The sequence below is a fragment of the Ictidomys tridecemlineatus genome, chromosome 10 (genome assembly GCF_052094955.1).
Source record: "Ictidomys tridecemlineatus isolate mIctTri1 chromosome 10, mIctTri1.hap1, whole genome shotgun sequence".
Lineage (NCBI taxonomy): Eukaryota > Metazoa > Chordata > Mammalia > Rodentia > Sciuridae > Ictidomys > Ictidomys tridecemlineatus.
In genome coordinates this window covers 110,192,859-110,220,391 of record NC_135486.1, presented here as the reverse complement: position 1 = coordinate 110,220,391, position 27,533 = coordinate 110,192,859, and the positions used below count along the sequence as shown (strand labels likewise).

General features: G+C 41.8%; 1 protein-coding gene across 2 annotated transcripts in view; it reads left to right on the top strand.

Annotated features, from left to right (window-relative positions):
* Smurf1 (SMAD specific E3 ubiquitin protein ligase 1) overlaps positions 1 to 27,533 on the top strand; it is a 92,387-nt gene that overhangs the window by 57,254 nt on the left and 7,600 nt on the right. For both annotated transcript variants that reach the window (XM_078023725.1, XM_078023724.1), the window contains exons 2-14: positions 10,299 to 10,337; positions 11,417 to 11,525; positions 12,869 to 13,002; positions 13,151 to 13,216; positions 14,448 to 14,523; positions 15,998 to 16,239; positions 16,959 to 17,043; positions 18,132 to 18,278; positions 19,278 to 19,476; positions 21,026 to 21,129; positions 24,460 to 24,574; positions 25,688 to 25,866; positions 26,895 to 27,032. In XM_078023725.1, coding sequence (XP_077879851.1) covers positions 10,299 to 10,337; positions 11,417 to 11,525; positions 12,869 to 13,002; positions 13,151 to 13,216; positions 14,448 to 14,523; positions 15,998 to 16,239; positions 16,959 to 17,043; positions 18,132 to 18,278; positions 19,278 to 19,476; positions 21,026 to 21,129; positions 24,460 to 24,574; positions 25,688 to 25,866; positions 26,895 to 27,032 — 1,633 coding nt within the window. The remainder of the gene's footprint in view (positions 1 to 10,298; positions 10,338 to 11,416; positions 11,526 to 12,868; positions 13,003 to 13,150; positions 13,217 to 14,447; positions 14,524 to 15,997; positions 16,240 to 16,958; positions 17,044 to 18,131; positions 18,279 to 19,277; positions 19,477 to 21,025; positions 21,130 to 24,459; positions 24,575 to 25,687; positions 25,867 to 26,894; positions 27,033 to 27,533) is intronic.

Sequence of the window (27,533 nt, the reverse complement as noted above, 5' to 3'; positions counted from 1 at the left end):
TGATTAAATGAATTCATTGTTGGCCACACTGATTTGGACATTTTAATGTTGTTATACATTGTCTTACTCTAAATGCTCAGTGGTCTTGATGCGGTAGCATAATTCACTCAACTGTTTTTTCATTCTTGAGACTGATCATTTCTTATCCCCATCACTGACTTTGCTGGATCACCTTAAGCAGTTGCTTATTGTTTCTGAGTTGCTATTTTTCTCCACTAAATTGAGCCTTATTTTACCCTGACTTTATACCACTCCCTGAATGATGATAAATAATTACAAATTATTTTATGATGAAAGCATGCAAAAACAACATCATTAAATACTTCAGTGTTATAGAACCTAGCACTATACAGTAATAAATAGGAAAGAAATAAGGTCTTTGTTTTAGAAGACTATGTATTTTCTGGGTTTTTCACTTTAGATTTTCTGTTGATCTTCCCACATGTGACATTAATAATGTCTTATTTTGGCAGGACAGGGACCAAAAGAAAGAAAATACTAATAGTACTTATTTACTTCTTCTTTCCCTCTTCTCCCCTGGTCTCTTTCCTTCACTCTACTGGCTTTCCTTTTATTTATTGATTGATTTTTGTTAATTGTCGATTTGTAGATATACATAAAGGTGGAATTCACTGTGGCATGTTCACATATGTAATAGCATGATTTGGTCAAGTTCAATCCGTGGTTTCCTCTTTCCCATCCACCTCCCTTCCCCTTGCCTGCATGTTTTGTCTGGTCTGATTATTATGACTTCTTTTCTCAATTCTAGCGTTTTCCCCACTAAATCCTCAGCTTTTCCTTTATTCATGGCTAAATCACCTTGTTTAAAGTGGCTGAATCTTAAGAACGGAGCTTTATTTATATGGATAAGTCTTTTAAGAGTGAGGATGTTTGGATTTTGTAGAGTTCTTCTCCCATTCACTCTGAATTATTTCCTGTTGATAGATTTAATTCAGTTCCCTTCTAGGGTGAAGATCAAATTCAGTTTACCTAGTAGCAGACTTTTGGGAGTTACAGTTCATTTTCTTCTGGAAAGGTTTAGTTTTATACTGTACAACCTTGGGAGGATATTCTGAGCTTGAGAAGTCAATTTCAAGCAGTTAGGAAAAGTTAAAAAGTAAGTGATGTTTGTTCAGTTTGCCAAAGAGCCAAACCCTCCTGCAGGGGCACAAGCTTTTGTTCCTGTGCTCCTCAGCTTAGAACAGAGCTCCAGGAGTGGTCGGTGATTGGTAACTGTTGGTTAGACACACATGGTGGCACAAGCCTATAACCCCAGTGGCTTTGGAGGCTGAAGTGGGAGGATCGAAAGTTCAAAAGCCAGCCTCAGCAATGTAGTGAGGCCCTAAGTAACTCAGCAAGACCCTTTCTCTAAATAAAATATATGAAAAAGGGCTGGGGATGTGGCTCAGTGGTTAAGCACCCCTGGGTTCAATCCCCGATACCAAAAAAAGCACAAATAGATTCACTACCCAGAAGCAGCAGTTTTTTTCTGTAACTGTAGTTGGTCGTGTTTTCTCATGAATATCTAACTATCTCATGGAATTGTGATGTCAAGTAAACATGGTCATGCTTATGTAGTGTCTGTTTACACCATAAGAATTTGGTGAATTTTAGCTACTATTATTAGTTACACTAAAGGTAACTAGATTGCATTTAAAATTTTTCATGAAACAAAATTTCCAAATTTATCAATTGATAAGTTTTATTGAGTGTTTCTAGCAGATGCCTGTGCCCACAGTGGTGTGGGAAGTTCTGCTCTTCAGCATAGTGTTGGAGGCTCAAATTGCAAAATGCTTAGTTCCTGGTGGTAAAGTTACCGTGATATTTTCAGGAGATACTTGGAGAAGGAATTGTTGGAATTAAAAAACATTGTCATTTATACAGCATTTGAATAAGGGACAATAGAAAGGGAAGATAAACATATAGGGAGACAGCATTAAAGAACTAAGTGACATAGGAACTGGTTGCTTGTGGATTGTAAGTATTTAGGCAAAACTTTGTCAATTCAAATCTAAATTTTCCTATGGTTCAAGACGAGGGAATATTTCCATCTGTAAAATGGCCCTGACCTTTGATGGCTTGTTCTACTCCAACATGGTTGAGAAACATCCCATCAGGTTTATGTAAAAGAGAAACACAAAGAGCTCAAAATCTCAACAACAACAAATCCAAAATAACCCTATCAATGAATGGGCAAAAGAACTAAACAAACATTTCTCAAAAGAAACACAAATAGCCAGGGGCACAGTGATGCATGCCTGGAATCCAAGCAGTTTGGGAGGCGGAGACAGGAGGTTGGCAAGTTCAAAGCCAGCCTCAGCAACAGTAAGGTACTAAGCAACTCATTGGGACCCTGTCTTTAGATAAAAAATACAAAATAGGGCTGGGGATGTGGCTCAGTGGTTGAGAATCCCTGGCTTCACTCCCTAATACTCCCCCACCAAAAAAGGAAACATAAGTGGGCAACAAATATATGAAAAAAATATTCAACATCTTTAGCAATCATGGCAATGCAAATCAAAACGAAGATTTTCACCTCACACTCACCAGAATGGCAGTTATCAAAAATGCTGGTGAAGATGTGGGAAAAGATACACTCACATATTGTAGGTGGGACTGTAAATTAGTACAACCACCCTGAGAAGTCGTATGGAGATTCCTTAAAAAAACTAGGAATGGAACCACCATATGACCCAGCTATCCCACTCCTTGGTTCTTATCCAGAAGAATTAAATCAGCATACTGTAGTGATACAGCCACATTTTATAGCAGCACCATTCCCAGGAACCAATTATGGAGCCATCCCAGCTGCCCATCCATAGATGAATGGACTAAGGAAACACGGGGTATATACACAGTAATATTATACTCAGCCAGAAAAAGGAATAGGATTATAGCATTTTCTGGAAAATGGATGGAAATGGAGAACATTATGTTAAGTAAAATACACCAGACTCAGAAAATCAAGAATCAAATGTTTTCTCACTCAGTGGAAGCTAGAGAAAAATAAAGGAAGAAAGGAAGGGATCAGATATCACAAAGATATAGGGAAGGTCAATGGAGTAGAAGGAAGAGATTGTGAGAGAGGGAGGAGGTGAGGGAAAGGGGAGGGAATGCAAAAGGAATTTGACAAAATCATGTCATGTGCATATAGGAATATTCCACAGGGAATTCCACCTTTATGTATATGTAAAAGGCACCAATCAAAAATAATAAAGTGAGGGAAGATCAGCAGAAAGAGGAGGAAAACAGGGAGGGAAGGTGGAGGGCAGGGACTGAAATGGAGTGAATCAAATCTATGCATGTATGACTGTCAAAACTATCACTGCTAACCCAACTACTATGTATAGTGCTTTAATTAAAAAAAAAAAAGTGCTGGGGTTGTAGCTCAGTGGTAGAGTGCTTGCCTAGCATGTGTGTGGCACTGGGTATGATTCTCAGCACCACATATAAATAAATGAATAAAATAAGGATTTATCAACATCTAAAAAATAAATATATAAAAATATATATATATATTTTAAATCAACTGTCCTATAGAGATGGGCTCTAAATGGGACACATTTCTTATCTTCCAGAGTTAAGGTGTTGGTTGGTGGTGATACTTGGGAAGAAATCAAACAAGGAACAGCAGCCTGTGGGGCCTGCCTTCTGTCTTCACCAGGAGGGCTCACCTGCTGGAGGCGCTGTGGAGTCTGTGGGGGCAGATGGTGGGTGGGGAAGCAACATTTTTAAAGTAAAATTGGGGGGCTGAGGGCATGGAGTATGGTGGTGGAGTACTTGCCTAGCAGGCCTGGGGACCTGTGTTCCAATCCCTAGCCCTGCAGGCAAGACAAAAAAGTACGATTTAAAGATTAAGTATGAACCTCAGTTATAAATTTTCTTGGACTGTAATGGCCTCACAGATCCTTGGAGATTCTCCCTTAAGATGTAAAAATGACTTTATCCACTCATGACAGTTTATTAAAATAGAGTTCCAAATGTCTGTAGGACTTCATTACTTCTTTTTGACACATATCTCATTTCCCCCTCATTGTAACAGGACCTCTAGTTTGAAACAGCAGAGCATTCTTTTTCTTAGTGCCAAATGTCACTAGGATACCTTGTGCAATAGCATCAAGTTGCTCTGAAGAGTGACTCTGCCAGGCAGCAGCGTCTTGGAGCAGCCATAGCAGGCAGATCACAGGGGAGGCGCTGGCAGAGCAATCGCACTCACTCTAGTGGATTAAGCAGTTATTCATTGATTTCAACACACATTTATTGAGCACTCACTAATTTATGGCAGGCCCTGCTCTACGGTGGGAGTGTAATGGCTGAGCAGACCCTCTGCCTTCTTGCAGTTTATATTCCAGGGGGGAATTGGGTAGTTTTAAAAAAGCTGTTACCTAATTCATATTCAGCAAATCTTTTCAAAGTCATCTCTATGTGCCACATCCTAGGGATACAGTGTTGAGCAAGAAAGAGGTTAAGAAGGCATAGTGGCTGGAGGTGGGAAGGAGGTACCTAGGTCAGATTCTGAGTCCTGTTGATTCTTTCTTTCTTTTCTACCTTCCCCTTCCTCACCTCTCCCATCCCCTCCCCTTTCTTCTCTCCCTTACTCTCCCCTCCCCCTCCCTCCCTCCCTCCCTCCCTCCCTCCCTCCCTCCCTTCCTTCCTTCCTTCCTTCCTTCCTTCCTTCCTTCCTTCCTTTCTGCAATGCTGGGGATTGAACCCAGAACCTAGTGATGCTAAGCACATGCTCTGTCTCTGAGCACCACCCATCCCCCTGCTTTCTGAGCCATCATACTTTCACCCATAAAGTGGGAGAAAAGGACACCTGCTCTGTACGTCCACTTGCCCCATCCTGAGAGTAACTAGAGGGTGATGTATATAAAAGTGCTTTTTAGCCTATGCAGAAGCACAGGTAATACAGTATTTGCTGCTAGAGGTGACATAGGGATAAGTGGAGGGACAGGCACCTTAGCTCAGTCCTTGGAGCCTACCCTTCGTGGCTTGGGGTATGATTTGAACTCTGTCACATCTCTGGTTTCCAATAATTCACATAAATTTGTTGTTTATTTGGAATTAAATACACTTATAGAAGATGAGCATATGACTTCCATATTTTAAGCAAGCATGTATTTTGGAAACCCATCTGAGGATTGTTACTCACTTTACCAGAGACTTCACCAGAGACTCACCCCACCCTCTGATGTCAATAGGGTGGGCTGTTGATTGCTAGACTATTTTGTTAATATAGACAAGTTTCCCCTGAAAAGGAAAATAATCTTATCGTGTAATGGTGCCTGAAGAGTTGAGAATGTGTGTAGTTGTGGATTGAGAAGGACCGGAAAAAAGTGTTTTAGTGAGCAGATAATAGAATGCAGTTTAGTTCTGGTACAGGTGCATGGGCTTGAGTTCTTTGGCATTTCGAGTCTATTGATATAACTGCAGTGTTTTTTTTTTCTTTTTAATACAAATCTGAAGATTTCCTCACTTGTACCAGAATGGACAGATCAATGGCTATGAGCCAGTGGTCTTGAATGTGGCGTGGTAGTAAAACTCATAGGCAGAAAATCCCCTTCTTTAGCAGGGATTCTGTTCTTACCCCTTTTTGTATCTAAAAGGATTTTTTCCCCAGAGAAAATTTTAAAAGTGAGTTTTAGACCTAAAAGCTAGATCAAGTAGATAGCAAACACATGTTCACAGGTCTCCTGGGTGAGTAAGTTATATTTTCTAATAAATCAACATTTTATTTAGATGTTTAAAGCTATGGAAGTAATAGCATACTTTTTTGTTGCTATCATTGTTATTCTTTGGCTTATTTTCTGTTTTTAGTTCATTATCAAATCCCCATGGTCAGTGCCACATTTATATGTGCCATTTATATGTTTTGAGGTTTTGACTCCTCCCGCAGAGGACTTTAGTTGGGGTGACAAGCAACCTGCATGGAAAGTTGTTGAGTGTTAAACTCTGTGGTTCTTAGAGTAAATTGCACTAAAAAGAAGAACTAGATCATCCATGGTTAGGGTAGTAATTTTCAGATCATCCCAAACATTTAGATGTGGGTATCAATATAATATTGCGAACTATTTTATTTGGCGAAGTTATTGTTAAAATTATCAACAGGTTTTGTTACCTCATTTCTTTAAAGAGAGGATATTTTAACATTAAAAAAAAAAAGGAAAGATAGAACCTCAGGAAAAAGGTCATTTACAAGTCATTAGTTCAGTCTTGTGAAAATTCCACTACAGTGTCCTTATTTTTTTGTCTGGCCATAGTAGAAACGTGATCACAGAGTGTCATTTGGGAAACATGGGCCTGAAGGAGGCTTCACTAGGTGTTGTCAGGTGGGTTAAGGAACAAGGCTAAACCTCTGGGCTAGACAGGAGGGGGGAGTGAATCCAAGTAGACCATGAGGAAGAACAGGAAATAAAAGGGATAGTTGGGAATGGGAAACCTTAAAACCCAGGCAGAAATTTAGATTTCAGAGTTTCAGAGATCACAGCTATTAGATCGTTTTTTAAGCCTAAGAACATGAAAATTGCTCCACTGGGTGTGATGGTACTGGCCTGGAGTGCCAGCTCCTCATAAGGCTGAGGTGGGAGGATCCCTTAAGTCCATGAATTTAGACCAGCCTGGGTAACAGGGAGACCCTGTCTCCAAAGAAAAAGAGAGGGAGAAACAAAAAATGATCCGGCAGCATGGAGACTTGTGAAGCTTCAGGCAGAAGGGCCCTGTTTTGAGTAGATGAAACTAAGGAGAGTAGATATCAAGATAAGAAAGGACAAATTCAAGAGACAGAGGAAAAAAATAGGACACATAAATAGGGAAGAGTAAAAAAAATACAGCAGAAGTTTCTAGCAGGTGGATAGAAAAATAGTGAAGTATTGACTGAAATTAGGACATTTCTCAAGATAGAATAAAGTATTAAATTTCTGTCATTGTGGCTCATTCTGGGAGTGTGTGATGCCACAGGTGGCACTCTCACGACCCCATCTTTTGTGAGCAAGACACTTTCCTTCCATGATTTCAGATGTTTAGTGAACATTGTGTAATTTGTTCTTGTATCTCCAGTGTTAGGAGAGCTATGGTGGTAGTTAGGAAATCATGGGCTGCAAGAGACGGGATGTGGCCAAGGTCAAGGGGCACTTCAGAGATTGGACTGAAGCAACCGTGCAGTGATCTCCTCTGGAAAATAAGCTTCATTTTCTCTAAGAATAAATATCTCTTTTATTCTTTGTTGTATCCCCAGAATCTCATGCATAACTGGTACCTAAACTTATTTGTTTAGAAAGGAGTGCTAGATCTAGATAGAGTGGAATTTTATACTGTCTAATGAATTATCTTCTATTATTATAACCTCCTAGAGCAGACAAAGATAATTATATCTTAAGACCACAAAATTATTTTAGTAGGCGGGATCATATGCCTTTAAACAAGTTTCAGAATGACCCTAAATGACCTTTACACAAAATTGAGGCAAAATTTTCTTTGTGCTAATATTACTAAGACCTTCTCCATTTTATGATGTAACCAAATTCCACTGGAATGAGCATTAAATTACAACATCACTAGCCTTGTAAACACAAACACAGAATAATGTTTTTGAAATGTGGAACCGGAGTCGTTGCATTCAGAGGCAGTGTGGTATCTGCTCTTACAAAAATGAGGGCCCAGAACTGGCCGATATAGAAATGCAAAATTCCTTGACAAAATACTAGCAAAATGAAAACAGCAGAGTATTAATAGGATTATGAATTACTATCAAGTAGAATTTCTCTCAGAATTGTAAAGTTGATTCAACATATGAAAATCAATTAATGTAATAACACTATCAATAGTTAAAGGCAAACACTGAATGAAAGTCTTGGTAGATGCAGAAAAAGCACTTGACAAAATGTCACACCATTATATGGTTAGAACATTTAATACTGACACTAGGAATAGAAGAAAAAATTTTCAGCCTAATAAAGGGCATCTATTGAAAACCAATAGCTCACACATGCTCCACTGATTGAAAATTTGAAGTTTAAGATCAAGAATAGACAAGGATTTCTACCAGTTGTAATCAGTATTGTACTGAAGGCATTGTGCAATTAGGCAAGAGAAGAAAGGCATTCAGATTAGAAAGAAAGAAATATATTTTCAGATGACATGATTTCACATGTAGAAAATGCAAAGGAATCCACAAAGAAGTGTTAGAGCTAATTAATGAGTTCAGCAAGGTTGTGAGGTACAAGTTAAATATACAAAAATCAATTGTTTCTCTGCACATAGTCAATGAACAGTCAGAAAATGAAATTAAGAAAACAATTCATCATGCCACAGCATAAAAAATAAATAAAATAGGAATAAATTTAACAGAGGTGCAAAATGGATACTCTGAAAACTACAAAACAAAGCTGAAAGTATTGAAAAAAAAAGATCTTAAATAAATGGAAGAAATTACATGTGGATACAGAGATTTCATATTATTAAGATAATAAGATTACATGTTATTAAGATAAGTGCTTCCAAAATTCACCTACAGATTTTGTCCAGTCCTTATTGAGTTCCAGATGGCATTAGCTGATTCTAAAATTCATGTGGAAACTCCACAGATTCAGAATAGCAAAATCAGTCTTGAAAAAGAAGAGCAATGATAGAAGATCCATGCTACTAAAAAGTTATAGTAATTTAGAGAGTGTGGACCCAGCATGAGAAGAGACTTATGGATTGGTGAAATATAGAACTCAGAGACCACAACAAGGATGCCAAGACCAGTCAGTGGGAAAGAACAGTCTTTTCAACAAATGGTGTTGGTCCAACTGGAGATTCCCTGGCTAGAGAATGAAGCTGGACCAGTTCACACCCTTAAAAAAACAAAACAAAAACCTCAAAATGGATCCTAAACCTAAAGGAATAGTTAAGAGCTAACAGATGAGTCCTATCTGTCAGCTAATGAGCATCTGGGTTATTTCTGCTTCTTAGCTATTATAAATAATCCCACACAAGTTATTATTTAGACATGATTGATTTCTCTTCATTATAAACATGAGTGAAGTTGCCTGGGGACAGTAAGGTAACGGCATGTTTAATGTTTCGGGGGCTGCCAGGCTGGGTTTCCACAGCACCTAGACCATTAAACTGTTACAAGAAAATATAGGAGGAGTGAATCTTCAAGACCTTGGGTTAGGCGGTTGCCTTAGATATGACATCAAAAGCACATACAACTGAAGAAAATAGATCAATTTGATTTAGTTAAAAATTAAAAACTTGGGTGCTTCAAAAGATATCATAAAGAAAGAGATAACCTACAGGATGGGAGAAAATAATCTTATAGTTGATAAGGACTTTTAGAAGTGGAGAAGAGAATGGACAAGTAATTTCTCCTAAGAAGACATACCAATAACTAATAAGCACATGAAAAGATGCTCAAAGGCTTCAGTTATCAGAGAAATGCAAATCAAAACCACAGAGATGGAAAATCACCGAGACACTAACAAATATTAAGGAGGATGAAGAGTGAGTGGGGCCCTCAGACACAGCTGGCAGGAACGTAGCGTGGTGCAGACTCTGGGGAACAGCCTGGTAGCTCCTTAAAATGTTAGACATGTGGTTACCTTATTGTCCCTCCAGGAATTTCACTCACAGATTTATAGTGAAGAGAAAACATGACTATAAAACAGCAGGTACAGGATTATGTATAATTAGCCAAGAAGTCGAAACAACCCAATGTCCATCTGCTAATGAGCAAAAAAGAAGTTGTGGTATATCCATACAGAGGATTACTCAGTTATACAGAGGGATGGCCACTGACTCATGTTAGGGGGGCAAACCTCCAAGACACCCTGCTGAGGGAAAGAAGCCAGTCAAAGAAGCTTGTATAAGACCTTGGGTTCAGAGTGCCTCACTTAAAAAAAAAAAAAAAAAAAATCATCAGAACACCAAAAATGCCTGGTTCCTTTTGCTGTTGTTAGCAATAGCTAGCTATAAAGGTAAATGTTTCAGGTCTTTATTTCCTTATTTGAATTGGTTTTTATGGGCTCCTATGTAGTTTAAGAACATATTGATAAATCCAGCTCTGTTTAAGTATAATTTTAAATTTAAACTAAAGCATTTTAGATTAGTTATAGTTGGTCTCTAATTTGAGGAGAAAGTACTTTACGTTTTAGGTCGTTGCTGGGTTTTTGTTTAATGTGGTACTAAATTTGAAAGACAAATTATTGGCAAAGATGATCTTTAAAATCTTTGTTTTTCTATTGCAAATACAGACTAGCGATGGTGGAAATCTTGTCCATAAATGTTAATCCTAGTATTTTTTTGTTTGTTTTTAGTATTATGTGCCAAGAACCTTGCAAAGAAAGACTTCTTCAGTAAGTAAACACCCATTTTTGCTCTTATAATATCATGCATTTCTGAAATTTTAACCTTTATAAAAAACACTGGGTGTATTCTCCTAAAAGCCTTGGAATAAAAATACATGGTTTGAGAAATTTGGTTTCCCAGTCAACTACCACGCAGGGGCTCCCTTGCTCAAAAACACAGAATTTTAAAATCATACCAGAAAAACTGCATGTCATACCTGGGCTCTCTGCCTCCTTATTTAGAGGGTTTTGCTTTCTGTTGAACAAAGTGTTTTCTTCCCAAGAATAAATGAGACATTTTCCTGTAAAATAATTGGCTTGAGTAGAATTATTAATCCAGTTTTCTAAATTAAATCACGTTTTTAAAGTCCCATAATTCAAAGCATTGTAAAAAATAGAGAGTCCTAAAGGAAGAAATCACTCCTTAATGTAAGAAATTCACCTACTATCAAGTAGATGCCTGCAGTGTTAAATTCTTCACACTCTGATCCTCCTAAGATCACAGCTCAGCTCTTAAGTGGTATTATTCACACTTTAGAGATGAATCTTAGACTCAAAGGCTTTATCCAAGTATCTGGGAAGCTCCAAAGCCGTGGCTCACTTCCAGGTCTATCTCCAGAACCCTCACACTTCACCACCTGTCTGATCCCATAAACCTGTCTGATTCATACGCTGATTTTTAGGGACTTAACCAAATTAAAGTAGGTAAGACATTCCATAGGTAAGACAGACTGAGATTTCTGGGTACTACTATTTTTAGAAAGCATAAATACAATGAACTACAGATACCTTTCCCTCCATTTAATTAACTCCCCTTAGTGGTCAGCAGAGATGGAAATTTATTTGAATTTAAACCCATTTTTATAGTTTTCTGTCCTCTAAACATCAGAGAATGAAAGCACACAGGGTCTCTCTCTCAGAAAGCTAAATAGCAATCATTTACTTTGCCAGTTGAAACTAATCTTAGATCAGAGAATAAAGTCCCAGGACAATCTTCTGCCCTGCTAACTGACCTTGTAGCTCCCTCTAGCCTGAAAGAGGTGTCTGTGACTCTTCTCATCCCGGTGTGGCTGTCCTCTCTCCTCTAGGACTCCCTGACCCCTTTGCTAAGATTGTTGTGGATGGCTCTGGGCAGTGCCACTCAACCGACACTGTGAAAAACACATTGGACCCAAAGTGGAACCAGCACTATGATCTGTGAGTTGGAGGCCTGTGAGCCACTTAGGGAAAGCAGGGAGTGGGTGTCTCCATGGAAGAGGAGGGTTTAGGGAAGAATGTTGGTGTGTGGGGGTGGGGGAGTTGCTAACTTGTGAATGATAACAAGTAAATGGTGAAACAAATACATATCACCAAATTTTACACTTTTAGTACTTGGGAGGTCTTTCACTTTGTGTTTGCAGAGATTTTGATGGTTTCTTACTGTAATGATGATCCTCAGACTTTTCAATCTCCTGGTCATTTTAGCAGGAAAGAGCATGTTTTTCAGTGAAACCCTAAATCTAGTTGTAGTTTTTAACCTAAAAAAAAAATGCATTATTAGGATCACACAGTTCTGTTGATTTTAAAAACATTTTGCTTTCTTAATACAGAGAAATTTTCTGCAGAATAAATTTTAGTTTTTGCATAATCCAACGTATATAAGCCCATGATCAAACATATATAAGCAGACAATTTTGTATATTCACTCAAGAATGGAATTGCACTTTGAAGATCACTATTTTATATGTACCTGTGTTTGCGTTTTCATTAAAGTGGCCGACCACCGAGGTACACACCTATAATCTTAGAGACTTGGGAGGATGAGGCAGGAGGATCATGAGTTCAAAGGCAGCCTCAGCAATTATTGAAGCCCTAAGCAACTCAGTGAAAATCTGTCTCTAAATAAAATATGAAAAAGGGCTTGGGGGTATGGTTTAGTGGTTAAGCGCCCCTGGGTTCAATCCCTAGTACCCAAAAGAAACTTTCATCAAAGTAATACTGATTTTTTTTTTTTAATTAGCAAATTGTACTGTGTATATTTGGGTCAGATTTTTAGTAGTAGTTATATCCTAAAGTTTAGTTTCAGTTACTTGAAGGATCCAGAAATTACTTGGAAAGTGATTGTCACCTCTTGTCCTGAAAGTTGGTCTCTATAGTTGACTCACACTGAGAATGAGAGGGACTTTCATGTCTTAGTTTACTTTTTGTATACTTTTGGTGGTTTATAAGGAGTGCCTTGTTACGAACTAGTTTTATTTGTTATGCCCAATTGGTGAGTACCTTTGAACATGTCACTGTCCTATGGAAGTATTAGAATACAGTGAACCTCTTTTATAGCATTATAGGAACATAGGGTGATCTATACCTGCTTCTCGAATAACTGGGCATGACCTTTCCCTCCACCTTCTTATAGTTAGTAGTGGGTATATTTATCGAATATCTGTCACATGCAGGCTATAGAGTCAGCTTTATTTTATAAGAATCCTTAAATCACATAAAATTTTAATGATATTATCATAATTCAGAAATACAATTAAAACAAGTTTGCATTTTCTTTTCAGATACGTTGGGAAAACAGATTCTATAACCATCAGCGTATGGAACCACAAGAAAATTCACAAGAAACAGGGAGCTGGCTTCCTGGGTTGCGTGCGGCTGCTCTCCAATGCCATCAGCAGATTAAAAGATACTGGCTGTAAGAACCAAATGCTCTTCTGCCTCTTATTGCAACTGAAGAAAGCTTAGGAGGCATCTTTTTTTTTTTTTTTGAATGCTGAATACAGAATTCCTGCCTCCCCCTAGTTAACGTTCCTTGGGTTAAGTTTTGAATTGTTTGTTTGCAGACCAGCGTTTGGATCTATGCAAACTAAATCCCTCAGATACTGATGCAGTTCGTGGCCAAATAGTGGGTAAGAACTTTCTCGTCTGTATAAAGGGATGCTCTTACAGAACATAACACTCAGCTAGTCCTCAGAGGAGCACATGTAGGCATTGACGTACTTCTAAGGACAGACCATATATGGGCCATCTCTGAAAGGTTGTATCGTGTGTGGTGTTGTTTATTTTATCAAACTGCCTTCATCCTATTGTTTACACATGTACAGAAAGATTTGGAGTTATAATTTTAAATGTAATTCTGATCATTACAATAGTGGATAATTAATATGTCATTGCATAATTCAAGGATTGAGAATGGTGGCCACATATGCAAGAACTGGGACCATAGTTTCTTCGAGAAGCCTCCCCCTTATATGTAAAAATCAAAGAGGATTTGTGATGAATTTCATATATAATGTAAATTATAAAGTCAAGGATCAGATTATGTGGAGAGAAAGATTTAAATGTGCTAATGCTACAGTGTTGACTCTTGGCATTCTGTAGGAAGTGATTTATCTCTTAAGAAGCTTATTCTATTACATACCCTATTTTTATCATTATTTTAGGTAAGGCTGGTGTTGACTGTTTGCATTTGCAAGGAATCAAAGAAAATGGTCTCACAGCAGCAGAGTGACTTTATGACTCCTGTCTTTTGAATTTTGTCTTAGGTAGACTTGAGCCAAGTCTAATGAACAGTGCATACACGTTCCAAACATGATTATAATGAAAAAGTTCTCACTTAACTGCTTTTCCATTTGCAATTTTTTCCTTTATTTGGGGGAGGGATGTGCCAGGGGGAAACAACTGAAAACGACTTCATAAATGTTGTGTTGTTCATAGTAAAGCAAAAGTGTAAATACTGAGGTCCAAATTTTGCAAATAATGAAAGCGCGTTGTCCTTATTAAACATGAGTCATAATTCCCTTAATGGATAAAGTGCATTAAAGGAACTGAATTTTGCGTTGTTACTTTATGGAGAACTTAAGAACCCCATCACCTTTTCTGCTGTACATTTTCAGGGACTGTCCAGATGGCATGTGGTGTATGCAGCTACTAGAGTAAAATCTGGCATATTGAAAGCACAGGGCTCTGTGTGTGTGTGTGTGTGTGTGTGTGTGTGTGTGTGTGTGTGTGTGTATACACATGCCTTGTTTTTTTTTTTTTTTGCTATGGTACCTAAATTATAAAGTTGCAATGGCTCTTTGTACTACCGTTGTATAAAACACCACTGGTTTTAATGAAGGCCGTTCTTCTCTGTTTTAGTCAGTTTACAGACACGAGACAGAATAGGCACTGGAGGGTCGGTGGTGGACTGCAGAGGACTATTAGAAAATGAAGGGTACGTATGACCGCGGTGTCACCAGCCAAGCTCTCTGCTCCCATAGGCTGTCAGCCTGCAGGAAGGGAACCTTCCTCTTTTACTTCACTGTGCTAGACACAGCTTTTGGGATAAAACTATGATCCAACTGACTTGTTTCTGGAGTTGTGCCCCGAAAACTCAGGATCCAAGTTGGGAGCCTCTGTCTGGCCAAAGAAGGGACAGTTTGAGCATCAATAAGAATTATAACTACGATGAATCAAAACATATCAAATCTATTAAAGATTCGTGAGTTCACACTTGACACTAAGGGGGAACCTAAAACACACACACACACACAAAAAAAAAAAAACCACCCAAAATATTTAAAAACTCATTAGTCACTGTCACAATTTTCCTATCCCCTGTCAATTAACAGACATAGGCAACAATCCTCAGTAGTTTCTGACAATATCACAAAGGAGAGATGATCTCACATTAACATAATTCTTGGAAACACAGGGGACAGGGAATATGTCACTCTGCCCTGAGGAAATGCAATAAGCAAATCCAGAGTGGACATTCTGTAGGGCAGACAGCCCAAGGTCTTCAGATATCCTGCAAGAAAAAAGGAGGGAAGGAGAACCTATAAATTAATGATAAAAAGAGACATAGAGACATTGGTACTAAATGCAGCATGAGGACTTTGGATCCTGATTTGAGACAATTGAAGAAATTTGAATGCGGGTGTTTGATTTTTTTTCAAAATTAACGTGTAATCATGATAATGGAAAAAGTCCTTACCTTTGAGAGGTGTATGCGGAAATATTTAAGGATGAAATGATAAAACATTAGAGGGGAGGAATCAGAGAGCATCCCAGAGATGGCTGTTGTCACTGGTTGATGGACATGGAATTGGGGGGAAGGGGGGAGAGGGGACTCATAGTTCTAGTCTCTCAATTTGTGTATATATTTGAAATTTTTCAATATAAGAGGTTTTTTTTTCTCAAGTACTTATAAGGGGAAAATAGCCTCTTAAGGTAAATTGTCTTCAAAATTGCCCAGGGGGTAAAAATTTATATTTAAAAAGCACTTAGAATCATTGCAGTATTTTATGTAACCAGGAATTCCATTAGAGAATAAAATAATAAGCGAAATGGAGGATTTAGATTTGATTTTAAACCCAGAAAAATGCAATCTCATTCCACAGGCTCCTTATAGTGCAAAGTAGTTTTTTTCCCCCATCATTCAGCTCTACCATAAGCTGCACTGTATGGGTGGCCCTGGTGGCACTTTCAATGTGGCTCCTTTTGGCCTCCTGTTCTTTTGAAAGAGTCTGCCCTGCTTAATTAGGACATGATGGAGTGTGTAAAACTCAGCACTCGGGGTGCTCTCTCTCAATTATTAAAAGAAAGGAGAACCCACACGTGTGACAGTATTGGGTGGAATTTGAAGGCCCAACTCTCGTGACACTGCCACAGGGTTCCCACACCTGTTGTGCCTTTCTTCCTTCCAGAACCGTGTATGAAGACTCGGGACCCGGGAGGCCGCTCAGCTGCTTCATGGAGGAACCAGCCCCTTATTCGGATGGTACTGGTGCTGCCGCAGGTGGAGGGAACTGCAGGTTTGCAGAGTCCCCAAGTCAAGATCAAAGGCTTCAGGCACAACGACTTAGAAATCCAGAAGTCCGAGGTTCACTACAGACGCCCCAGAACCGTCCACATGGCCACCAGTCACCAGAACTGCCTGAAGGCTATGGTGAGAGGACACTGCCACATCCCTCGTATTGAGTTCCTGCGGGAGCTCTGCTTTTGCAAGTGTTAACGTGGCTATGCCACTCGGTGGCTGTGGCCGTGTAAAGACCTCTGGGAAAGAGGTATGAGTATGGCTGACAGGGAGTTCTCAGTAGTCGCTCTGGTCTCTCAGTTTAGAAACTGGAAATTTTAGGCACATTAATGCCAAAGAGAACCCAGGCATTGTGTAAATAGATGAGGAATCAGCTGTGATCTGTGACTGGAGCATGGGAAGGACAGCAGGGGATCAAGGGCAAGAAGAAGGGATCCCTTGACCACCCCATGAAGAGGACAAACATGAAGGGGGATGTAGTTTAGGCTTGGCAGATTTTCCAGAAGCGAGATTATCCAGAACCTAAACCACTTGCTTAACAAAAACCAGCTTGAAAGCGAGAGCGCCTCATCCTGTGCAGCACACAGAGAAAAATGAAAGTGAAAGGTCATTCTCAAGGTGGCAGAGAAGTGGCAGATGTGCATAAAGGCCTGTCCTCCAACTGATGGCTCAGCAAGAGGAGTAAGACCCGCCCAGATGTTGAGACAGGGCTGTGTCCTTTCAGGTCCTTTCCCAGTAAAGTTAAAGAATGGTGAAAGGAAGTGTAGAATTGCTGTGAACGGACTAGAGGACAGAGTGACCACTCCGTGGAGTTGGACTTTTCTAATTCTATCCCCTAATTTCTTATGCAGAACAGAGAACGACAGTGCAAGGACAAGTTTACTTTTTGCACACACAGACTGGAGTTAGCACATGGCATGACCCCCGGATACCCAGGTAGGTTTGCTAAAATGCACATCCTCCAAGCTGGTCTTCCAGCGGTTGCCGTGCATAGCCAGTCTCCTTCCAGATGGGTTGCTATCAGTTTAAACTAAAAATAGGGATGAGTGAAATGAGATCTCCTTCAATAAGTTGGGTGTGGAGTGAATGGGATGTATTCGAAATGAGGTTAACTTGAGTTAGTGATTGTCGAAGTGGGCTCATTGGCGATTTCATTATGGGCCCTCTCAACTTTCTTATATGCTTAAAATGTTCTACAATAAGTTGAAGAAGAAATATAAAGACTCTCTTACCCCTTTTCTCTTCTGCTTTATTATTCCTCTTGCTTATTCCCTGAGGGCCCATTTGGGGGAGATGAAGCTTTTCTGTATGAATCCCTTCTACCAGGCCATACAGCTGAGCCTAAGTCTGAGCTCCTTTCCCCAACATGCTCCACAACAGAGTTGAGTTTCTTTTTTAAAATAGCATTACTACCTAATAAGATTTTTTGGTAATGTTTATTTCCTTTTTATGCATAATTTGTTTCACCTGAGAATAAGCTTCCTGTCTTTGATTTTCCAAGTCTTTGTTGATTTTATGATTCAGTATCTATAATTACAATGGAAATATTACCTGCAAATGAATGAGGTTTCTCTCCAGTACTCGCTGTAGGAAATGATAGGCTTTTGTGGTAATTACAAAAGCATCTCTATCAGAAATGCTGTGCCCCCTGCCCCCCATCTTCTGTGGCTTGTATTGAGGTGATTCATCAAGAGCCTAGAAGGGAGACCACTTGCTTAACAAAAACAGCTTGAAAGCAAAACTACTGGTCCCATGCAGCTGTTCAGAATTTCGAGTTTTCCAGTGCACATTGTACTTGACCTTGAAACCCCCCCCTCCCCCCCAGCCCTCTGGGAGCCTTTCTGTGAAGAAACCTTTCTGACTAGGAGCATTTGATTCAGCTTGTGAATGCGGTAGCTTTGTGACAGCTCTCAGATCCCCCTGACTGTGCTGGTCTCTCTAAGAAGTGGTGTTCCTGGGGTAGACCTGGTCTTCCTTCTCTGAACTCAGTTGGATAAACCTCCCTGTTTCTTCCATTTTGGTAGAGACCTTAACAGTGTGAATTGTGATGAACTCGGACCACTGCCACCAGGTTGGGAAGTCAGAAGTACAGTTTCTGGGAGGATATATTTTGTAGATCATAATAACCGAACAACCCAGTTTACAGATCCAAGGTTACACCACATCATGAAGTAAGACTTTCTAAAAAATCTTTGTTGACCTCTTCATTTACAACTGAATGTTTTCTTCCATTCACACTTTTCTTGATTTATTTACTGCATTGTTTGTTGGACAATAACCATGAGCAAAATAGGGTAAAATATTTGATGAACAACTGCATAATTTTAAATTCTTAAATTAGCATGGACACTACTGAGGCCATATTTTGTTGCTGCTCTTTTTCTATATGCAATCTGAATAAAAGTCACCAGGATGACAATACTGGCAGCTTCGTTAACAAAGCTTCAGCACGAGGTGCTCTAATGGCAGGCCTGGCCCAGAGAATGAAGAGTAGAGAAATGAGTTTGGGGTTGACCTTGTGTTCTACATTCAGTGTTACAGATTTGTGATGTCCTCAGGACAAAACATCACACTTTGCTCTCCTAAGTGGCAGCTGACACTAATGGCAGAACTTGAACAAGGCAGATGCCACTTTGTCACTCCATGGGTCCTACTGCTTTGATTTTACTGATACTTTGCCCTTAACGAGCAGGTTTCAGAATCCCTAGGCAGTTGAAAGAAGGGATGCTTAGCATTGGATTTCACTGAGTTGTTTGCTCTTGTATGTGTGGCCGCCCTCCGGGATTATCTCCTTTAAATAAAAATTCCCATCAACTCGGTTTCATTCTGACTACTGAGGTGCCGCTAGCTGTGTGCTGTCTCATCATTATGTAGTTGATGCAAGATAAACGAGAGCAATTTCTATTTCTATTTGTAGTAACAATGTGCAAGATAAACAATTGCTTGGAATTGGGGAATCTCTTTTATTGTGCCCTAGACCTATATTGAGGTGGATGGTGGCCACCAGCAGTTGTTGCACATCTTAGTACCTTGTTATGTCACCAGAGAAAAGAACTCTACCTGAAGTTGCGTAACAAGTTCTTCTTGGTCCCTGCCACATACGGGGGGCCTTGCTTGCAACTCCTGGCCTTTGCTTGTGGTGTGACTCGTCTCATTTTCTTCTCCTCTAGTCACCAGTGCCAACTAAAGGAGCCCAGCCAGCCACTGCCGCTGCCCAGTGAAGGCTCTGTGGAGGATGAGGAGCTTCCTGCCCAGAGATACGAAAGAGACCTAGTCCAGAAACTCAAAGTCCTCAGACACGAGCTGTCACTGCAGCAACCCCAGGCTGGCCATTGTCGCATTGAAGTTTCTAGAGAAGAAATATTTGAGGTACAGAATTCATCAGGTGTAGATGGTCAGCCTTGGGGATAAGCAGGGTGATGTGGGCTCCTTGGTTTTAAGTGAACTGACCTGTGGGCGGTTTTCCCTCTTGAGTGAGCTCTGCTTTCTGGTTAGTATTTCAGGTATCGATTCTGTTGCTTGGTGAAATTCAGGGCTTCTCAGGACCAAGGCCTACGTGGAGAGAGGGACTATATTTCCTCAGATGCTAACAGTTGAAAAGCTCGGTAGCTGGCCTCTGGGGTGAAAGCCTAGAAATAGGTGCAGAAGCTAGCCCTCCGCTGCCTAGGGGCGCCTCTCTGTGTTGTGCAGATCACATGCTCTCAGTCTATTTTCCTCTTACCCAGCTGCTCTGACCCCTGCTGCTTGTATGGGGCTCCATCTAAGAGCATTTCCTTCTCAGAGAAGTTTGGTGGCCGGGGGTCTCCCTGTCATTTCCTCTGGTCACAGGAAGATCAGACAGTTCCTGGGAAGGACATCATCAGAGTCCCTAAAGAGACAGGACCCTTTTCTCAGGAAAGAGGATCATGAGGCCAAAGCTCACCTGGCTTTAGGTCATCTCTCAAAACAGTAGGGACAGTGGCCCAAAATGACCAAATGAGACCATTCAAGAAGTGCACATAGCTCCTCTCTGGGCTCTGGCAGCTGAGGGAGTCCCTGGAGTGTGAGACCCACCACTGTGGGGGGCGTGCACCTTGCCCTGGGGGAGAGCATGGCAGGAGAAGGCCAGTGTGGGCGGGACACTGGTGCAGCGGTGCTGGAAGAGTTGGGGGACTGCAGCGACCTCCTGCCCACCGAGCCACCGGCAGTGATTGCCTGGAGTGGGAAAGACCTGAATCACTACTTCTAGCTGCTGCTCACTGGCACCCCTGTGCCTCCTGGGATGGGTAGAGTTTGAACAGCGCTGCACTCAAGGCATGAAGAGATTCTAAATGCCCCTTCACCAAGAGTCGGTGCCAATAGCTAGCCACTTGCAGTCTGCGAGCCGAGTGTGAGGGACCACGACGCTGTGACCTCACAGGGTCTGTGCTGCGGGCAAGCTGCTTTTTGTCTTACTTAAACCCTTTCTACCTTTTTCACTCTGGGAAATCACATGTGATTTTTCACTTAAAACAGGCCCAGAATTCTTGGAACATACAGACTCAGTGACATCTTCATTTGGGTTAAAGTACATAAATTTTTATAGGGCACATTAAAATTAATTTATGTAGAGACAAATCAGCCCTAATGAGGACATTTGTCCTTAAATTCTTAGTGATTATGCTGACCACACATTTAGGTGTTCCCTGGACTGTGTGTGTTTGCTGTTTCTGGAGGGAGAAGCTGTGGCAGAGGAGATGGAATGTGCTAGACAGAGGCGGGGCCCTGCCGTAGCAACCAGAGGAGACTCGGGGGTCAATGGCTGCTTCGTTAACCATGACCTCTGGTCTTTTAGTACCTTTAGGAATCAAGAAAGAAAAAAATAGTAAACCAAAAATAAAAAATTAAAAAAAAAAAGCAGAGCCTTTCTTTCTCAATCTGCCATATTGGTGATACCTAGGAGTCCTATCGTCAGATCATGAAGATGCGCCCTAAGGACCTGAAGAAGCGACTCATGGTGAAGTTCCGTGGGGAGGAGGGCTTGGACTACGGTGGAGTGGCGCGGTGAGTGGCTATCGGTGTGACTGCAGCCCTAGCTACAGAGAGGGTGGCATGCCACTACTCAGTGCCTGGGCAGGTCCCTGGGGCTTCCCCTGCTGGCCACAGCTGGCTGTCTGCGAAAGGCATCAGAGCACAGGTCACTTCAGTAGAGCTAGAATTAAACTCGCCCTCTTCAGCTCAGGTGTCTGAATCTGAGCAGGGGGGCGTGTCCGTTGCATTTGTATCATAGGACTTTTGTAAAATACAATTTGGGTGAAAATAATTCAAGCAAATCATTAAACACACACACACACACACACATACACACACATACACACACAGAACAGGATAAAAGAGCAAAAATCCACTTCCTGTCCAACCTCTCGTCTCACCTTGGAGACACCTGCTTCACTCTTGGCTTTTTAAACTGATTCTTCTAACAGGCATCTTCGTATCACTTGGTGGACCAAGTTCAGACTGTTATGCTCTGTGCCCAGAGGCACAGTCCCTTCCTTGGTGGCAAGGGCTTCATTGCGTGCTCTCACCTCCCAGTTTAGTAGCATCGATCTTTCTAGTCTGCCATGATCTGTCCTGGGCACTGTATGTAATGGGCTCACACCTTTGTTTTTTGGATCATCACTTAGAAACACTCTCTTTTGGCCTCTCATTTTCACTTCCCTCAGCCTTCCCTCTCCCTTAAATTCTGTCATCTGTGTGTTACATTTCTATCGTCCATGTTCAAATTTACATTCTTTCTTTAATCAAAAATTTAGTTTCTTGTTCTTATCTGCATAGTAATTATAAGGGTTAAAATCAATTCTGTTAATATTATGATAATCTAACTATTGTTCACCAAGGGGTTAAACAGTCTTCTATAATTCATCTTCTTAAACAGATTTTAATTTTTCAAAGAATTTCTGCTTTTTAAGGCTTTATTTGTCTTTATTACCCCTTTAAATTTAAAAATCCTTCAGGGGATGGGCACAATGGCACATGCCTGTAATCCAAGTAGGAGGCTGAGACAGGAGGATCACACGTTTGAGGCCAGACTAGGCATTTAGTAAGACCTTGTCTCAAAATAAAAAATAAAAAGGATTGGGGGTGTGGCTCAGTGATGGAACACCACTATGTTCAATGACCAGTCCCCTGCCCCGCCTGAAAAACATCTCAGGACAGTGTCACACGTTGTGTCCTTTGACATCCTCCTTCCCTTCTCTTCCCTGCCCTTGTCTGTCCGAGAGGTCTCTGTGCTGTCTGTCAGTGATGCACCAGGCCTCCTTCTGCCCAGTCATTGGGATGACCACTCATCTGCCATGGTTTGAGGTTTCCTCCCTCAGCTCAGTCCCTGTATCACTGCCACCACCTGAGGGCACATTGTGTGATGTCTCTTGCCTGCAGCTCCCAGCAGACATGACCTGCACTCAGCAAGGGGTGTCAGCCTGCAGCCCCCATTCCTAGAGCAGCTGCTGACGCTAGCACGCTCACCTTTCCATCAGTGCCTGCTGCAGGAATGGCTGCACCTCTCTTTAGGTTTCTCTCCTCCAGTTTCTTGCTTCAGTCCTTCGGAATTGCCCGTTACCTGGATATTGGCTCCTAGCCTGATCCTCTGTGTGTCTCATCTTTTTTCTTTCCCGTGTCTTTCTCCCACCCACCCCCTTTTCTGGAAGATTTCTTTAACTTATCTTCCAGTGCTTCAAAAAATTTTGTCTTGATTTTTAAAATCACCACAGCATAATCGTCTATTGAACTCCATGGTGATCAAATAGAAAACAAAAGAATGAAGCTAGTATACGTCACATGATTGCATCTTCTCCTGGGAGCTCCCCGTGATTTGTATGCCGCTGTAGGAACTGTATCTGCTCGCCAGCCAGCAGAGACTGGCCTCCTCCCGCGTGCTGGGTACTAGAGACGCAGCAGAGCAAACCAGGCCTCCTCTGCACTTGCGCACTCCTCCCTCACGCATTAGTTAAAGAATTATGCCTGTGAATATAAACCCACAACTGGCCAGGCTGGGGGGGAAGCTGGGTGGGAGAGCTTCATGCCTCTGCCATGTTTTGGTCTGACCATTTTTTAATCTTTTCCCAATTTTCTTGCACAGATGATTTTTTTATTTGTGCTTATTCCTTCCTATTCTGTCTCATTTCTGTCTTTTCTGTTTGGAAGAGTAAGAAATGCCAGAATAAAATTGGGGGCTGGTGTCTTAATGAGGCTTATCTGAGAGTTTTGAAGGAAAGGATAAATGGCTAGGACCGGCTGCAGACCTGCAACGGTGTCTGTGCCCCCCAGCCCCCATTCCTGGGTGCAGAGTGACCCAACCACACAGCTTCTATCTAAAGTGCTTTGTTTGACTGGTTTTGATTTTGGTTTTTATTTTAAACAATAAAATAATTCCAACATTAAAGAAATTCAGCAAAGAATCTAACTCATATATCCCATCCAGATTTAAAACTCTTAAAATTTTAAAGATTTTAAAATATATAACTAGTTTTATAAGGAACCAAAGTGATAGATGTTTGTCGTTTAAAAAATAAATAAATAAAAAGAAGAAAGAAAAGAAAAAGAATTGAACAGAAAATTGCAAAGGGAAAACATCATTTTTTTTTTTTTTTTTTGTACTGGGGATTGAACTCAGGCGTGCTTAACCACTGAGCCACATCCCCAGCCCCCTTTTTTATATTTTATTTGGAGACAGAGTCTTGTTTAGTTGCTTAGAGCCTCACTAAGTTGCTGAGGTTGGCCTCTGGAGCTGCTGGGATTATAGGTGCGCACCACTGTACCCCGCAAAAGTCATTCTTGAACAACTCCTCTCCTATTTCCCTAGACTTTGAAATGTTTCCCCCTCTGTGAAACATTTTACTGTGGAACATTTAAAAACTAGAAATAAGTAGAAGAAAATGACTCTGATTCTTAATACTGGGGTGAACTATTGATAAAGTAGAGTCATGCTACTTTTATGGCATTTTTATCAGCTATCATCACATCATGAATGTCATCACCTGAGAGTTTGGTCTTTGCAGAGTTTTAGAGAGAACTTTAGCTTAGAGGCAGGAAAGATGACAAGTGCACTGCCGAGAATGCTATCCTCTTATGGGGACTCTAATTCTAACCTGATCAGATGCAGCTGTGTCAGAGTTTTGATCACTTGGTGATGATGGGTTGCCTCAGGGCGCTCTCCTGGGTGCTTTTCTGGGTACTGTGAACTTTACTAGGCTCCTGGCCTGGTCCTCAGAGCAAGTGTCCTTTCCCACTTCATGTTACCCTCTGGGCTTCCTGGGGCACAGTGAATGAATCCTTAGGATAAGATCCGAAACCAGAAATGGTAGCACCTTTGAGATGTGTTGTTGTCATTCCTAGGGAGTGGCTTTATTTGTTGTGCCATGAAATGTTGAATCCATATTATGGACTCTTCCAGTATTCGACGGATAATATTTACATGTTGCAAATCAACCCAGATTCTTCAATCAACCCTGTAAGTATCTGTGAGTAGAGGTCGGGCGTGTCACTGGAGGATTTTTAAGATGTATTTTCAGTTTCAATCTCTGTCCATGGTTTACTCATGATATAGGCTTAAAGACTAAAATAAATAAAACATGGAAAAATAGAGTGAGGACTGAGTTACAAAGGGTGATTCCCATCCTGGGTTTTTAGCCTGGGGTCATCAGCATGTTGTTTTTGAGGAGAATACAGTGAAATCCAGCTGTTCTAAAAGCAGAACATTTTATTGCCATTTGAGGGATCTCTGATTTGATGACCATGTTGGTTGAAGGTGACCTTCTGAGAAGTGGTTTAGGACACTCTTAGAGTTGGAGAGCTCCAAGCTTGGACCATGGGCCATATTTGCTACATGGGCACTATCACAAGGCCCCTGAGGGGAAGCCAGGGACCAGTTCTACTTGAGCATTCAGATGTGAAAGAACCTTTAACCAGCGTGGAAGTGTCGACTAATTTTCTGAGATAATTTTAATTCAAGCCTGAAAGTAGAATTGTGAGGTTGCCTAGTTAAAAACCAGCACAGCTTTGGTTTTGGAAAGATTCCTTTTTCTCTTGGCCATTTGTACTTATTTTCCTCCGTGTCCACATCCCCCGCCACCCTCTGAGGATTTTTTTCTTTGCTTTTTGTGTGGGGAGGGGTAGTGGGGGAGGGAGGAAAGTCACTCTTGGCTCTTCCTTTCTTTTGAGCAGATACAAGGGAAGGGGGGGCAGGGTGGCTTCCTGGGCCAGTAGGTGCACAAGGCCACTGTACTTGGCTTGCTTCTCTGCTGTCACCATGGTGACATTCTCAATTTCGGAAGAAGGGTCTTGCCTGTTCCTCTTGCACCAGCCCTGCAATTAGGCAGCAGCTCTGAGGACGGGTGCTAGACTTGAACATATAAATGTCCTGCTCATGTGTATGAAAGACATGCTCTGAATTTCAGCGACAAGCAGCCTTTATTCTATTTGGCCACGAGTATAAGCTGGGGGCAGTGGAGTCAGTGCTTAGGGTCTGTGGGACTGTCTCCCAAGAAGTTTGGAGAAAGCAGGAGGTGCCCATGTTGTCGGATCATCTTCCTAATAAACTCGTGTTCTCTGCTGCCCCCTGCAGGACCATCTGTCTTATTTCCACTTTGTGGGTCGGATCATGGGTCTGGCTGTGTTCCATGGACACTACATAAATGGGGGTTTCACAGTTCCCTTCTACAAGCAGCTTCTGGGGAAACCCATCCAGCTCTCTGACCTGGAGTCAGTGGACCCAGAACTGCACAAGAGCTTGGTGTGGATTCTGTAAGTGTCTGCTCACTGCTGAGCTAACTGGAAGTTCATACCTAGTCCCTGTGAGGGTGTGCTGCTGTGTCTGGGTGTGGGCATGCACACGTGTGTTTCAGGGATGGGGATGAGACTGAGGAAGAGAAGGAAAGAAGTCTCTGTATACAGCCAGAAATAACAGTAGATTAACAAGAACACTGACTGACTTTCCTTGTGAGGCTTGGTCAGTTTCTCTTCATGTGCTAGTTTCTCATTGTTCCCTTGAATTACTAAGTCTAATTAAAAATGTCAATAGCCATTCCTTGCCGTGTGTGTGTGTGTGTGTGTGTGTGTGTGTGTGTGTGTAAAAGAGACCAAGACCCCACAGTGTCTCCAGTTAATATGCAGAGGTCCTCAGAAAGTATCAAAACAAAATGAACACTTAGTCCCCACTGCTTTAGAATTATCCTAAACACTCTTTAGAGTGGTGGGCACAGGAACAAAGTGACCAGTAGGCGTGGCAGGTCCCTGTGAAAGACCCAAGCCCTGGCATGGCAAGAGAGCTGCTGTGTGGAATGGCATTGAGTCTTGGCCACCTTCTGTCTTCATAGGCTGCACCTCACAAGGGGCATGGGGGAGTCGAGAGCATCCTGTGGGGACCCCTCACTCTGCCTGTGTGTCAAGCAGTCGGGTGGATTAAAGAGCCAGTTTGCATTTTCAAGTGCTTTTTTTGCTAGAATGGATTCCCGTGTGGCTTCCTGGGTGACCTCCCTTAGACTGGGCCCCTCTTCACAATCTCTCCCTTGTCCTCCCAGACTCATTACAAAGCAGTTGGGACACAGGTCTCATAAAATCATAGAGCAAGCCACCACCCTCTTAGTCAAAGATGAGGACCCTGGCACTGGAGCTGTGGCTTCCAGCTCTTTCCAATGCTAGTGTTCCCCACGACTCCACAGGGCCGCGTGTCCACCAGCTGTCTTTCTGCCACCTCTGTCTTCGGTGCTCCCCTCTTTGCCGCAGGGTGGCAAAGGTCTCGCTGACACTGGCCTCGTATCCCCTTTTGACAGAGAGAACGACATCACCCCGGTGCTGGACCACACCTTCTGCGTGGAGCATAATGCTTTCGGGCGGATTCTTCAGCACGAATTGAAACCCAATGGCAGAAACGTGCCGGTCACGGAGGAGAATAAGAAGGAATATGTCCGGTAATGTCCAGAGCAAGCCTTAGTGGTGGCGGGAGGCAGGTGCCTGGAGCCGTCCTGGGCACAGCTGGGTTCATGTCAGGGGTGACATAGCTTCTTGATGCTTGAGGCTCACCTGTGCTTGACAGCACTCGTGACCAGTGTCACATGAACAGAGGCGACTCTCAGGAGCTCTCAGCTGGGGATTCTGCTAGGAGGGGACCCTGATGTGGTTGGAGCTGGACTGTCAAAGGGACAGAGCCCAAGCCCGGGAGGATTTCCCTGTGACTGTCCAACTCTGGGTACAAAGGTGGTGAGCCCAGGGGAAAAGCAGTGGGCCAGGGGCTCCACGTGGGGAGCCTCAAGGGAGGCCACTCCAGCCCGGCTCCCGCCTCTTCCTCAAGGCAGATCCACACAGGAACCAGTCACTTGCTTGGAAGTTCCGAAACATGGGGCTTGTGTGGTCACATTGCTGCCAGTTTCTCACGCTGACCCTGATTTTACTGCCAAATGCACTTCTTAATG